General features: G+C 34.5%; 1 protein-coding gene and 1 non-coding gene across 3 annotated transcripts; one reads left to right on the top strand and one right to left on the bottom strand.

Moving 5' to 3' along the window:
• The first annotated feature begins 4,994 nt into the window (after positions 1-4,994).
• LOC133037563 (small nucleolar RNA R71) lies at positions 4,995-5,100 on the top strand. Its single transcript, XR_009687653.1, has one exon. It is a non-coding gene; the product is annotated as a small nucleolar RNA R71 (small nucleolar RNA).
• A 2,122-nt stretch (positions 5,101-7,222) lies between these two features.
• LOC115715084 (protein DWD HYPERSENSITIVE TO UV-B 1) lies at positions 7,223-11,897 on the bottom strand. Of its 2 annotated transcripts, XM_030643883.2 has the most exons (10): positions 11,609-11,868; positions 10,823-10,889; positions 10,569-10,734; positions 9,887-10,478; positions 9,143-9,790; positions 8,498-8,938; positions 8,160-8,354; positions 8,018-8,074; positions 7,868-7,930; positions 7,223-7,762 (listed from the first exon to the last, which is right to left on the bottom strand). In XM_030643883.2, exons 3-10 carry the CDS (start codon positions 10,724-10,726, stop codon positions 7,709-7,711), a joined length of 2,208 nt encoding a protein of 735 aa, XP_030499743.2. In that variant the 5' UTR covers positions 10,727-10,734; positions 10,823-10,889; positions 11,609-11,868; the 3' UTR covers positions 7,223-7,708. The 2 variants fall into 2 exon arrangements, with proteins under 2 accessions (XP_030499743.2, XP_030499742.2); XM_030643882.2 differs by having other exon boundaries at positions 10,569-10,889; positions 11,609-11,897.
• Between the last annotated feature and the right edge of the window lie 2,939 nt (positions 11,898-14,836).

Below are 14,836 nucleotides of genomic sequence, written 5' to 3'. Positions count from 1 at the left end.
AATAATAATAATAATAATAATAATAATAATAATAATAATCACTAACTGTTATGTACGCTGTAAAATGCAGCTATTCTCGCCACTAATTCAGCTTCCTCACACCTCCGGTACGGTAGTTTTCAAATCTACGAATTAGGCTTCCTCACACTTCTCCGGCGAGACTTCACTTTCCTAGAGAGCCACACGTCTCACCATCGACACTCCAAAAATGCGATCATCAGGTCTCTCTACTTTTTTTTTGTTTGGTTACTCAAAAACTCAAAATTTCAAACAAAGCAAATAAAAATAAACCAGTCAATGATGCAGAGAAGATTAGAACATTAGGGGTACTGCTGCAATTAAATAAATAATTGAATAACAACAATTCTATCACAGTTTTCGTCAGCAACAACTCACCTTAAAGCAGAATAATACTAATCCTCACAAGAACAATTACAAGTGACATGTCATCACTTAGATAATTGAGAAATAAAATAATATCAAAACAAGAAATCCAGAGATCTAATAATTTTAAGAGGAGAATAACACCTTCATCTAGCAACGGCATGGCGAAGCAGTTCATCGGTTCCAAAGTACCCAATGTTGAGATCACCGAGTTGGCCACAGCTCCGGTTGATGACTTTGCGGTACATACTTCTCAAGTCCAAGCCTAAGTCAGGATCGCCGATGTTCTAACACGGCGAGTAAATGCACCCAAATAAGACCCCTTCTTCCGCCATAACCATTATTAAATATCACACTTTATAATTCATCTATATACAATATCGGTCGAAATTTTGAAAAGCTGGGCACACAAAGGCTATTTAGATTCTAATTTCAATATCATCTCTTATAATTGTTGCTATATTTTTAAACGCTACGCAAGTATACGCAATCAAGTAGTAAATCTCACACAGGTGAGGTCGATCCCACAGGGAATTGGATTAAGTACCACTAAATTATACTTATGATTCTATTCGGTAAATCAAAAGCAATTATGATTTAAAAACAGTAAAATATGAAAGAAATTCAGAAAACTTAATAACACAGTTTAAAGTTGAGCAAGATGAGACAATAGGGAGGAGAATCCTGTTGTTGTTTACCCAAATTGTTAATGATTAATTACTATCCTATTCTTGGGGTGAATGACAGATTATAAAATAACCTAGCTCCTTTCAGATCTTCTAGATTCTAAATCACATGTTATCTAATTAATTCCTTAATTAAACTAACATGAAATCAGCATTCAGCAATAATCTACTCGTCACATAAGTCATGTAAATACTTTCGTTTCACATAGAACATCGATTATCTTAATTTTAGCATTCTCAATTCTCACTTTTCAGATTTTGAATTGAGATCATAGAGCATGCACAAGGTGATCAATCTTAAACATGAAATTAAACACAAATTAAGATAATTTCACACACACAAGAATTGAGGAATGGTAATTAAACATTAACTAGGAAAACATTAAACAACAATCATCATCCTCCCTAAATGGGAAATTTAGTTCAGAAACAAATCCATAACCATTCCTATAGCAATATTCAACATAAATAAATTAAAGAGGAATAAAGAAAAGAACTGTTTAAGGGTGAATTCTGGATCTTCACTTGAATCTCTACGCTCTTCCTGCCGCTCTCAGCTGTGTTTTAGGGTTCCAAATCGCTCTCTCTGACTTCAAATCGCAGTTTTCTATTTATAATTGAAATTTAGGGTTCGATGGACGAAAATGCCCCTGGTCCGTACGGGATCTCGCCGCGGCCAAGCTTCCTCTCGCCGCGGCGAGAATGTGCCAAATTTAGGCACTCTCTGTATCTCGTAACTCGCCGCGGCGAGCCTCTTCATCGCCGCGGCCGCATATGCAAAAACTCAAAAATTAAGTTTTTCTTCGCTCAAAGACGTCTTTTAATGAATTTCTGCACCCGAGACCTCTTTTACTCCAAAGAACCTGAAAACATAGAAAACAAGCGTAATTCCGTCCCAACACAGCTAAGAATGCACATAAATTGGATCCAAAACATAGGCTAAAAATAGCCTAACAAACTCCCCCAAACTGACTCTTTACTCGTCCCCGAGTAAACTAAGACTAAACTAAAAAAAAACTGACAGTGATAGCTGAACTTTCCAACAATTAAATTGTTACCACCACCTGCACAACTTCAATCCATCAATAACCAGAATTTCAACTTGCCAACTCTAAGAACTAAGTTGAATGTGCAGTTTACAAGTAAGTAATTCATACAAACATAAAGCATCGCAATTTCCATCAATATCACAACTGTTCTAACTTTCCAACATCCCACTAACACATGATCAATAAGTTTGAATGACATACCTCTCTCCGCTAATGTTGACAAATTTCTATCTGGAATCAATAGGTCTTTTTCGGTTAAAATCACATGGCTTAGGTACATGGGTAGGTGAGAAGTCATTTAGGCTATACTATACCATAAGCACAATTATACCAAACAAACCTAGACAATTCTTTTGCTTTCTTTCCATATATCCCAAAAACACAAATAAGAGATTGCAATTTTTATTATGTATATACCTCATAATTTTCTTAACTTTTTTCAAGAAGACACATTTTTTTTTCATAGGCACAACACACAATATTATTCTTTTTTTTTTTCTTTTTTTTTTCAATCTCTCATTCCTACACTTTATATTTTTTCACTTACAGCACTTATTCCCCCCAAACTTGCTTCAAGGCTCATGGCATAATAAGATATGTTCAGGGTGAAAAGAGTTTAAGATAACGAATTCAGCTCAGTTAAGTGGTGAAAAATTTTTTTTAAACAGGCTAAGGCTCAACTTTGGGTATACTATGGTAAAAAAAATTCATAGGTAGGCTTGAAAGGCTCAATCGTTCCAAAGAAAACTTGCCTAAATCACTTTCCAAACAAAAATCATCAAAGATTTCGCTTCAAGAGAGTATGTCAAACAAATTCTATTCCATGTTCAATCAATCATTCCACAAACCAAATAGAACAGAGGTGATATGTGAGAATAGCAAATGTTTTAAATCTACATGAATCACTTCCTAGCACACATCCAGTTTAATTCAAACAGTTGCAAGTCAAGCACACAGTTATGTTTTAATCCATTGCACAAGTGAATAACAACAGTTCAATCAATCTTTCAATTTAGCTATCACGCAAGACTAAAATTAAAACAAACTAAACTAGAACAAATAAACGCGAAAAATTTTAAGTTTCTCCCCCCAAACTAAAATGCACATTGTCCCCAATGTGTGAAAATAAACCAGGGTGAGAGAAACTTACCTGAGCCCCTTAGAAGGGGTTTGGCGGCGGTGGAGGTGGTGGCGGGTAGAATCCCCCTCTCGCATCCATGAGGGCCTTTGTGCCAAACGAAGAAAACTGACCTCCAATGTTGCAAATTTTAAAGCTTTCCTTAGATTGAGAGTCACCTTCATATTTCCCACACAACATTCTTTTCATACGTCGTCGAACAGTTCGAAATCGTTCTTTAGACTTCCCTTTCGTCTTGTTGGTAGTGACTTCTCGACCATCCTTTACAACTTCCAGTCGACAACAAGTAGGAATTTCAATGGTTAAAGAAATACTTTGAAAGTCTCTTCTTCTTTTTGAACACGCAACTTTAACTCCCCCTTCTGTACATCAATTAATGCTCTTCCCGTTGCTAGGAATGGTCTTCCCAAGATGATAGGAATATTCTCATCTTCTTCCATGTCCAGTATTAAAAAATCAGCAGGGAAGATGAACTTACCAACCTTTACCAAGACATCTTCAATTATACCCCGAGGATGAGTCAAAGACCGATCTGCCATTTGTAAAGTAACTGTTGTGGGTTTGGCTTCCCCTAGTTTTAATCTTTTGAACATTGATAGGGGCATTAAGTTGATACTGGCTCCCAGATCACATAAAGCTTTTGTTTGTATAGAACCCCCTATTGAGCATGGGATGTTGAAACTACCCGGATCTTTTAGCTTGGGTGGTAGTTTCTTTTGCAAAATGGCGCTACACTCCTCAGTTAATGCCACTGTTTCATAGTCCTCCATTTTTCTCTTCTTAGACAATATCTCCTTCATGAACTTCACATAACGGGGCATTTGTTCCAAGGCTTCAAAGAAAGGAATGTTGATGTGTAGTCTTTTAAAGACCTCTAGAAATTTTGTAAACTCGCTTGTCTAGATTGGTCTTTCGGAGTCTCGAGGATAAGGTATCTTCACATGATGATCAATACCGATTGGTGGAGACCGTTGTTGTGGTGCAGACTATCGCGTAGCCTTCTTTTCTATTGACGTTGGAATTGGTGCTGATTGATTTATAACTTCTTCATTGAATGGTTGTACCACATCAGGCCCATCATAATTCTTTCCACTCCTCAAGGAAATTGCTTTACATTGCTCTTTTCCTTTTGCCTCACTAGTGCTAGGTGAATTTCCTTGAGCTTGGTTCGCCACTTGAGTAGCCAATTGTTCCATTTGAGTTTCTAGAGTTTTAATAGAGGCTCTAGTTTCCATCATGAATTGGAGCAATAAATCAGCTTGGATATTGGAGCCACTAGGACTTTGTTGTTGGCTTTGTCGGGGTTTGGCCGATTCTCTCCGGTAGAACCCCCGTTGGTTGTGCCCATAATTATTATTTTGGGAGTAGTTCCCAATGGCTTTTGCTTGATCCATTGGCACATTATCCACATCTCGCTCGACACTCGAAAAGTGATGGTTGCCTCCACATATCTCACAAATAACTTGGGCTTGTTTAGCTTGCCCCGCAATCGGCCTTTGTCAAGGCCTCAACTTGAGTCGTCAATTTCAGGATGGCATCAACCTCTAGCACACCACCTACTTTCTTAGTTTGACTCCTTTCGCCTGGCCACCGCCGATTATTTAGAGCCATCTCCTCCAATAGATCGTAAGCCTCATTAGCACTCTTTCTCATAAAAGCTCCACCGACCGCCGCATCTATCGAGTTCTGTTACCAACCAACCCATTGTAGAAATTGTGAACCAAGATCCACTTCTCTATGCCATGATGAGGGCATTTTCGATTAGATCTTTAAACCTCTCCCAAGCCTCATGGAGAGATTCATTATCTTGCTGACAGAAGTTGTTGATTTCACCTCGCAACTTGGCTGACTTTGCTGGAGGAAAGAACTTTGACAAAAATTTCGTTGCCAGATCATTCCATGTAGCAATAGAATTCGGTGGCAAAGAATTCAACCAACTCTTGGCTCGTTCTCTGAGCGAGAATGGAAACAACCTCAATCTAATGGCATCGTCGCTAACTCCATTAACTTTAAAAGTTTCACAAAGTTCCATGAAGTTAGAGAGATGCAAATTAGGATCTTCGAAGGAGACCACCAAACCGAACCGAAGATCGCACCATCCGAGTATGGCGGCTCTTGATCTCAAAGTTATTCGCATCCACTGCCGTGGCCCGATACATGACCGCACTCCGGTAAGAGTAGGGAGAATGTAATCTCTCAAGCCACGCCATTAGCTTGATCTTCAACGGCACCACCATTATTACCGTTATTTGGAGCATTCGCATTCACATTAGCAGCCATGATTTCGATGTTTCAGCTGTCGAAACTCTTTCTTGCCTCTTGTTCTTTCCGTTTCTCCTACAAGTCTTCTCAATTTCGTGATCAATCGGTACTATGATCGCTTGTCCTTCACGCGCATACACTTAGAATTTCGAAATAGATAGAAACAATCTTGCAAGAACAGATTAGAAATTAGCAAGAAAGAATATACCAAAGTAGAAGTTAGTATAATTTTATATAATATTAATCTTTAAACAATTCCCTAAGAATTCAGCGCCAAAAACTTGTTGCTATATTTTTATAAACGCTACGCAAGCATACGCAATCAAGTAGTAAATCTCACACAGGAGGTCGATCCCACGTGGAATTGGATTAAGTACCACTAAATTATACTTATGATTCTATTCCGGTAAATCAAAAGCAATTATGATTTAAAAAACGAAATATGAAAGAAATTCGTAAAACTTAATAACACATGCTTTAAAGTTGAGCAAGATGAGACAATAGGGAGGAGAATCCCGTCGTTGTTTACCCAAATTGTTAATGATTAATTACTATCCTATTCTCGGGGTGAATGACGTATTATAAAATAACCTAGCTCCTTTCGCATCTTCTAGATTCTAAATCACATGTTATCTAATTAATTCCTTAATTAAACTAACATGAAATCAAAGATTCGCAATAATCTACTCGTCACATAAGTCATGTAAATACTTTCGTTTCACATAGAACATCGATTATCTTAATTTTAGCATTCTCAATTCTCACTTTTCAGATTTTGAATTGAGATCATAGAGCATGCACAAGGTGATCAATCTTAAACATGAAATTAAACACAAATTAAGATAATTTCACACACACAAGAATTGAGGAATGGTAATTAAACATTAACTAGGAAAACATTAAACAACAATCATCATCCTCCCTAAATGGGAAATTTAGTTCAGAAACAAATCCATAACCATTCCTATAGCAATATTCAACATAAATAAATTAAAGAGGAATAAAGAAAAGAATCGCTTAAGGGTGAATTCTGGATCTTCACTTGAATCTCTACGCTCTTCCTGCCGCTCTCAGCTGTGTTTTAGGGTTCCAAATCGCTCTCTCTGACTTCAAATCGCAGTTTTCTATTTATAATTGAAATTTAGGGTTCGATGGACGAAAATGCCCCTGGTCCGTACGGGATCTCGCCGCGGCCAAGCTTCCTCTCGCCGCGGCGAGAATGTGCCAAATTTAGGCACTCTCTGTATCTCGTAACTCGCCGCGGCGAGCCTCTTCATCGCCGGCCGTATATGCAAAAACTCAAAAATTAAGTTTTTCTTCGGCTCAGCACGTCTTTTAATGAATTTCTGCACCCGAGACCTCTTTTACTCCAAAGAACCTGAAAACATAGAAAACAAGCGTAATTCCGTCCCAACACAGCTAAGAATGCACATAAATTGGATCCAAAACATAGGCTAAAAATAGCCTAACAATAATCGCATTTGTTGGATGAATTATATATATATATATGACATCACCTAAACAATTGAAAACTTACTTACATAAAAAATTATGGGTAATTGCTAGAGTAGTAATTACTTGTCTAATAATTACATTATAAAAATAAGTTTAAATATGAGATAGTAATTATATGAATTTTTGATATTTTGTTTGATAAAATAGTTAGTATTTACACATGAAAATAATATTTTTAGTAGTTGATATTTAAAATAGAATTTTTTTTAAAATTACACAGTGTAATTATACTAAATTCTCATGGGTACATGCGAATTGGAGAGTAATTGGAACTCTTCAAGTAACTTCAATTACATAATTACAGTGTAATTACTAGGGGTGTGCAGAAAGACATCCAATCCAAATAATCGATCCAATCACAACTGATCTAATATAATCAGATATTCAATTATAATTGGATCAGATCAGATGTAAATTCTGAAAATCCATTTGGATCGGATCGATTGTTGGATGAGATCTGATCCAATAAACATCTAAACTGAACTGAACCAATTATCATCCCGTTATCATCCAATTATATTTATATATTTTTAAAATAATGGCTTATATATAATAAGCTACTGCACATGAATAATTTGACCTGAAATTTAGTAGTTTTGATTTGCACAAAATTATATATGTAGTCTTCCTACTTGATAAGTATATGTCAAGTTCAACATCTGAGACTGTAGCAACTAGAAAAAAATTGCTTCCTGTTCCTGAGAGTTGGATGAAGCCAGCATATTGACCTGAAATTTAGTAGTTTTGACACCAAATTATATGTTTAGTCTTCCAACTTTTATGACATACACTACACATAACAATCACAATAAACAACAATGTTACCAAGTTACCTTGATGATCTCCCACTTTGAGCTTGGGCGTGTAGATGCTGCCAACACACTCAGGTTGAAATCCTGGTTTTATAGTAACAGTTAGATTTATTATTATGCCTTTATTTGGTCAGTGAAAGCATAATACTAGAATGAACAAAACAAACTCACTCTAAATGGATCGCTTCTTAATGATTGCACGAACATTGAGTTTCCTGTCTCAAAATCCTACAAACAAGAATGAAATATATAAGAGCTTATTAAAGTACACAAACAAATCAGCTAAAAGTGACTCATTAACTTGAAAAAGTACCTCCAAGTAGACATCCCTGAGTCGTTTTCCAGTTTGAGAGCAGCAAATGCGAATGACATGTTCATCACAACTACCACTAATGATGTAATCCCCTCCATTCATATAATATGAACGAGTATAGTTATAAGCACTTCCTGTTGAAGCTATCTCAAGAGTCATCAACAGCCTCCCATCTGCTGCTGAGAGTTGTTTAACCTGTCAAAACTCTCAAAACTTAGTCACCATTTACCATGGCAAAATTGGAGAATATTGCAATTTCATCATTTCTATAATTCATAGTTTATATGATCATTGCATGATTATGAGTGTGATTGTGTATTTATTAGTTACAGGCATACCTCATTGTCAACAGCAGACACGAGCAAAGACATGTCATCTGGAGAAAAACAAACCATGACATTTCCTCTTGAGCTTGAAGATGTATAGCAAGGCTGCAAAGGGTTCTGTCTCAAATCCCACATCTTCACATCACGGTCAAAGGATGAAGTAGCAAATAGGTGAGGGGAATGGTGAGCAAATTTAGCAACATTGATCGGTTCTCGGTGAATGTTACTGAACAATTGTAAACGTTTTTCGCTGTCAATGTCGTATAGAGCAACATTCTTTGAGTATCCACTAGCCAGAAACTTGTCATCTGTTGAGTTTACATGAAGAGAAGTCAATTGCTCAAAGCTTGCAAAGGTTACATTTGAGGAGCCCCAATTGGACTCTGCAAGTTCTTGAGGTGTATGTTTGATGTCAAACAACTTCAGAGAACCATTATCAGATCCTGCTATAAGCTACATGTTCAATAAAAAAGGAGAAAACAAAATCAGTATAGTGTAACAAGAAATGAATAAGTTTGTTTTTGAATCTGCGAACTGCATAGTCTCGTTAAGTCACATCTGAAATTTCAAGGCTTAAATACTAGACAAATTAATTTTATGAGGAGATACAATAACACAAATTTCACAAACAATAAAGTAAAACAAGATACGGATTACCTTTGATGGATACTTCTTGAGCCAACAGAGTCCCAAAACGCTGCTCATTGCTCCCATGGATGGGATATAACTAACAGTCCTCCCACTTTCATGGTTGATTACAATAACTTCACCACTCAAGGTTCCAAAAACCATAAGACTAGGATCTGAAGGATGATACTCAAATTGCCTCGGACGAGGCCTTTTGCATTCTTGTTTAAATTTTTCTCTGAAGTTGGATACTGGACTCAAGTGTGGCCATTCAGAAGATCCAAGTTTTGCAGCACAAAGAGACCTTGAGAAAAACAATTGATTATGGTGGTAAGGGTGAAGCTGTTTTGGCATTGACATTTTCTGGTTACGTGCCTTGCTTCCACCCATCTCGCGCTTATGCAAAATATCAACAACACTTTCTTTTGGCTGCCTTTTATAAGGTAAGTACTCAAAGTACTTTCTACTAGTAGTCTTGGCAGTTAATCTGTCTATCTTTGTAACAGGCAAATTATCTAGTACCTCTAGATGAGGCAATGAAGCAACCATGTACTCTCGATAATGTTTCTCGAAGCATATCGGTGAAGGGTGATGAGATACATACTTCCTTAATGTAATTGCAGGATTCTTCAAGTCTTGCTTTTGTGAATTTGCAGAAAAATTACCTCTTTCCCAAATCTACATGTTGCCAAACTAAATGTTAGAGTAAAATTGTCTAATCTAATCTTTTTCAAGCTCAAGTACATCAATCTACTTACTAACCCTACTTCTTACCTCATTTTGAAGACCTTTGCTTCCATCCAAATCAGGAAGATCAGCAGATAATTTGAACATATCTATTTCTTTAAGGTAACTTGAAGTCTTTACTTTTGAGTTGTTCTCATTGCTTCCAATTCCAAGCTCACACTTTAACATTGAGTCTTTACAAATCAGGTCCCTAACTGTTTCGCCTGCAGTAGAAGAATGAAATGTAGCATCACCACTATCAGCAGACTGTGCTTGATCATAGTAACAAAGACTTGACTGACTCTCAATTCCATGAAATCTTGTTTTCTCACGAGACGATGGACATGCCCCGGTGTCCTTGCAGCAGAGACAATTTTGAAACCGTAGCTCTTTCAACGAAGGAAGTTTCAATAAAGCAGCAGAAGTTGTCCAGAGATTAGTGATTCTTGTCTCACACATTGAGAGACGTAACAAATGTGGCATGCAATAAAAACAGTTCTGCTGCAAAGTGGTGAGTGCAGTGCAAAAATCCAGATTAAGGGTGTGTAACCGTATAAACTTTCCAGACATAGCAAGCTTTTGAATATGATTAGTCCTTAAGTTTAAAACTTGGCAAGCCAAGCCTCCCTGACAGAGATCCCTAATGAGAACAAAATCAGTTGAAGTAATTAGAGAACATTCTGAAATAACAATCAACACCATAATCATATGTAACTAATCTCAATCATACCTCAAGAACTCCTTGGTCAATGACATATTCTGTAGATCAACAACTCGAAGTTTAAAGTCAAGGGCACGCATCAAAGCCATAAGATGTTCTTCACTGAGGGTACCATTTGATTCTTGAAGTAAGTCAACTGCATCCATATCTGAGCTCTCAAAGGCCATTATTATATCTACAAGTGGAGATATATCACTATCCATTAGCTGGTCAAGAATAACACCTATGCCATACTTCTCATTCTTTGGTTTATGAACTCTGACCTCAGAAAACCATGATTGTACTGCTGAGTTAGGAATTACCGCATGCTTCTTGCAAGAAATAAGATACCTATCACACACGCAAAATGAGAGAGAATTTAAGTCAACCAAACAAGATAAAGTATTGAAACGGTAACTTATTATTAAATTTGTATATAAAACAGAACAGATCTTGCTTTAATCTAAAGAAGTATTTAATAATGGTCTGCAGACAAAATGGACCAAAAGAATTGTATATTCATTTGAGAGCACTTCAGGCTCATTGGTACTTAGAGAGTTGTTTATTCAATAATACAGATAATTTTTTGGGCATTTCTTCTTAAGCAAATGTTAAAAACTTTTCCACTAATATTATTCTATAGGCAATCATTATCCTAAGAAATTGACTGCTCACTTATCTCTTTTCAGAAATTTCATAGCTCAGATGCTATTATAAAATTCAATAAAACAACTTCAAAATATTAATTTCAGCTCTCTTAGCACCAAATTAATGAAAACCCAGAAAAACAGAGAAATCAAAGATCAAATACCAAGAAATAAATGAAATTTACAAGTCCCCACCAAGAAATATGAGAATCTTTCTATGTATCTCAGCTCATATATAAATATATGTAATTATAATAACACTAAGTAACTAGATCACCAACACTATATATTATAAGGCACTATAACCTCTATGATTTTTGTTTTCCTGTCATAATACCTCTTCCCAGCTCCGAACCATGAAAAACTACAAATCAAGCATTTCACAACTAAATCAAAGTGAAAAGAGAGAATTGAAAAACATACCGAGCTTCTAAGGTAGAAGAATTCATGGGCATGGTAGATTGTTTTCTTCTCTTTTCTTAAATATATATATATATATAAAATTACGTAGTCTTCAGTAAGGAAAACAGGGTAGCAATAGGAAGTAGAAAAAAGAGATGGAGCTGAAAACTTAAGACTACCGTACATTAATGGCAGGTGGAGGTTGAAGAGTGTACGGTAAAGATAACTGACTTTGTGAGTATTTTTTTGAGTATAGATGTAATTGGAAAAGTGAGTGTGAAACACATGTGTGTAGAGATAAACACGAGCTTCATTGACTTATCATTGATGTTTGCTTTCTAATTTTGATTTGGAATCTTATTGGAGAACACTCAAATAATAAATTAAGATAATTAATTAATTGTAGGACCCCTAATGACTGACTGTGGATGTGAATCATGTGATGACATATTTTGAACATGAAAAATACTATACAACGTCGTACATAGTACATGCTACATAATTCATTTCTCTATTATTGTATATATTTTTTGATGAAACATATTAATTTGATGAAATAATTTTTTTAGGTCTCGTTGACTCTATTAAGTAAATTACGGTCCATTTCTCAGAAAAAGAAAATAAATTGTGGTCCACAGAGTCACTGACAATAGAGAAAGGACCGGTAGGTTGCATAGTTTGTAATTTTACGGGCTCAAGCCCAATTAGGGATGATCATGATATGAAGTAAAATGGATCCAAAAGTTATATAATTGTTGTTAGGAAAACTTACAAAAATACTAAAAAATGGGAAAACATTTACAAAAATACGGAGATTGTTACATTTTTGTTGTACAAGTTTACAAAAATATTGTGTTTAAAATAAAAAGAAAAAACTCAAAAACAACCTTAGAATAAATTAAAAAAAACATGAAAACAACTATAACAAATAAATAGATAACTACAAAGCAACAGAATAATAAGAAAACATTGATCTAATTGCAATAATTAAAATAATTGGATAATTACATAAGACACTATTTTTTATAAAAAAATTATATTCTTACGTTTAATTTTTTTTGTTTACTTTTTACGGTTTTTCATAGAAACAACACGAAAACAATAAGAAAATTACATAAAAGTAACATGAAAATAGCATCTAAATAACATCAAAACAATAACAAAAAATAACATACAGATAACAAAAAATTAATAAGAGTACAATATAAAAAGACCGTATTTTTTTTAAATAAAATCAAAAAAATTATAAAAATGTTTAAAATTCTGTGAAACCGTATTTTTATGTATTTGTGAAATAATCCCTAAAATAATATCAATTTCTCAATATGTTTTTGTATTACAATTTTTTTTACTTAGTTTTGACAATTAGATTTATCTTTTAGTACTATTACATTATTTTTTTTCATGAAATTTGTGGGTACAACTTTATTCTTTCAACTTCTTTTTCTCTTTTTCTTTTAGTTAGTGATAGTTAAAATGATAATTTAATTTTTAAAAGTTAAATAGATACTTACATTAATAATATAAATAATAAAATCTTATGATTTTAAAATAGGATATATAATATAATGAGTAATATATAATTAATATGTCAGTATCTATTACTAGACTTGGACTTGGCCCAAGTTATCTTCTTTGGGTCTGCTGGTGGGCTTTGAATGTTGACTTGAAGTCCACATGTCCCTTATAAAAAAACGCAAATAACAACTACAATGTCCATTTATAATAATCAATTCCAGTGATTATCCCTCCTTGTTTTGGTTCGTAATTAGTTTTGGTCAAATTATCGTTTTATCTTTCTAATTACTTTTTTATCCTTTAGTACCATTAATTCACTAGTGAAAGCATAATTTAGATCTAATCTAAATTTGTGTACAACTTTTTAGTTCTAGAATTAACACTTAAAGGGAACCAACATTCGATCTGTTAGGAAAGTGAAGATTTCATAATTGTAGATCATATTTCCAGCCATCTATTTTATTAGATTCCCAAATAAAAGTTATAAGAATCATCTTCTCTGAGAAAATTTAACGAGTGAATTAAAGAAGCTAATAACATGAACATGAGTTCATGATTACTCAGGATTCATATCGATCTACTATTAATTATCTTTATGATATTTATTAGGTCTTTATAGTAAACGACATATTTGATAAAGAAAGCTTAATTACATATCGATCATTGTCATATATAATTTCTATTATATACATGCAAATTAATAATCCGAATTGAGATTATTTACACTGAATAACAGGCATAAGTGAACCGCATTAGCAATCGTTGATTAAAGATTCCAAAATTTTAATATGTTGCTGACTAATTTATTCGTGGCTGAGTGCTCTTAATTCTCCGTATAATACAAGTCACATCCTCATATATGAATACAGAATTTTTTGATATTTATATATATAAAATTTTGAATATTAAATATTAATAATTTAACAAGTATATATAAAAATATTAAACTCTTATTTATAAAAATAGTAGTTCTTATAAGCTTTTTAAGGCATAAATTCTAATAAATGGATCCTCAAAATGTCAAAACAAAAGAGATGAGCCTCAATAATCTCATGATGGGATCTATGGATGTGCTTAGTTAGATTGGGGTGTGCTCTTGATAGAAGATTTGGCTTGAAAAAGTACAAGAACTCTTGAGGTAGTGGTAGTGCTCCATGTAAGGCGTGTGATCCAATGCATTTAAGGAAGTACACTAGTAACTAGTTGGTAGAGAGTGGACAGTTGGAAGATCGTTTGAGGGGAGGCAAGGTGGTCGTTTGTTTGAGGAGAGGATTGTTGAGTGTGCAATTAAAGTCGCACATTGGATAAAAATGGGAAGGGTCATAGGTATATAAGGATGGACAATATCTTCATTGGAATGAAGCCTTTTGGGAAGGTGCCCAAAAAAAAAATCCACGAGGGCTTAGTCTCAAATAGAACAATATCATATCAATGTGGAGATAGATGGTGTCCAAAGTCCCAACACTTTGATATCTACCAAATTATGGCCCAAAACTTTGACAAGTACCAAATCATGTTCCTTGAACTTACATCCATGTCATGTTTCCATTAGTAAAATTGGACAAAAGTTTTTAAATCCAACAATGTAATAGTTCAAAAGGAATTTTTAACGACTTGAAAAGTTTAAGGGGTATAATTTGATACATATCAAAATTCGGGAGAAAAAAGTCATAATTAGCCAAAAAAAAAATACATTCTCATATTGAGTTGTTCTGTTACATCATCTATTTA

The sequence above is a fragment of the Cannabis sativa genome, chromosome 4 (assembly GCF_029168945.1).
Source record: "Cannabis sativa cultivar Pink pepper isolate KNU-18-1 chromosome 4, ASM2916894v1, whole genome shotgun sequence".
Taxonomy (NCBI): domain Eukaryota; kingdom Viridiplantae; phylum Streptophyta; class Magnoliopsida; order Rosales; family Cannabaceae; genus Cannabis; species Cannabis sativa.
Note: the sequence above shows the minus strand (reverse complement) of the source record. Positions and strands in the feature narration are given on the sequence as shown.

Excerpts from the sequence above, each read along its gene's own strand:
- LOC115715084 (XM_030643882.2), bottom strand. The coding sequence starts at position 11,640 with ATGCCCATGAATTCTTCTACCTTAGAAGCTCG. Across the intron at positions 10,890-11,608 it reads TCTTCTACCTTAGAAGCTCG|GTATCTTATTTCTTGCAAGA; the intron begins GTATGTTTTTCA and ends CGTGTGTGATAG. Across the intron at positions 8,355-8,497 it reads TGTCTGCTGTTGACAATGAG|GTTAAACAACTCTCAGCAGC; the intron begins GTATGCCTGTAA and ends GAGTTTTGACAG.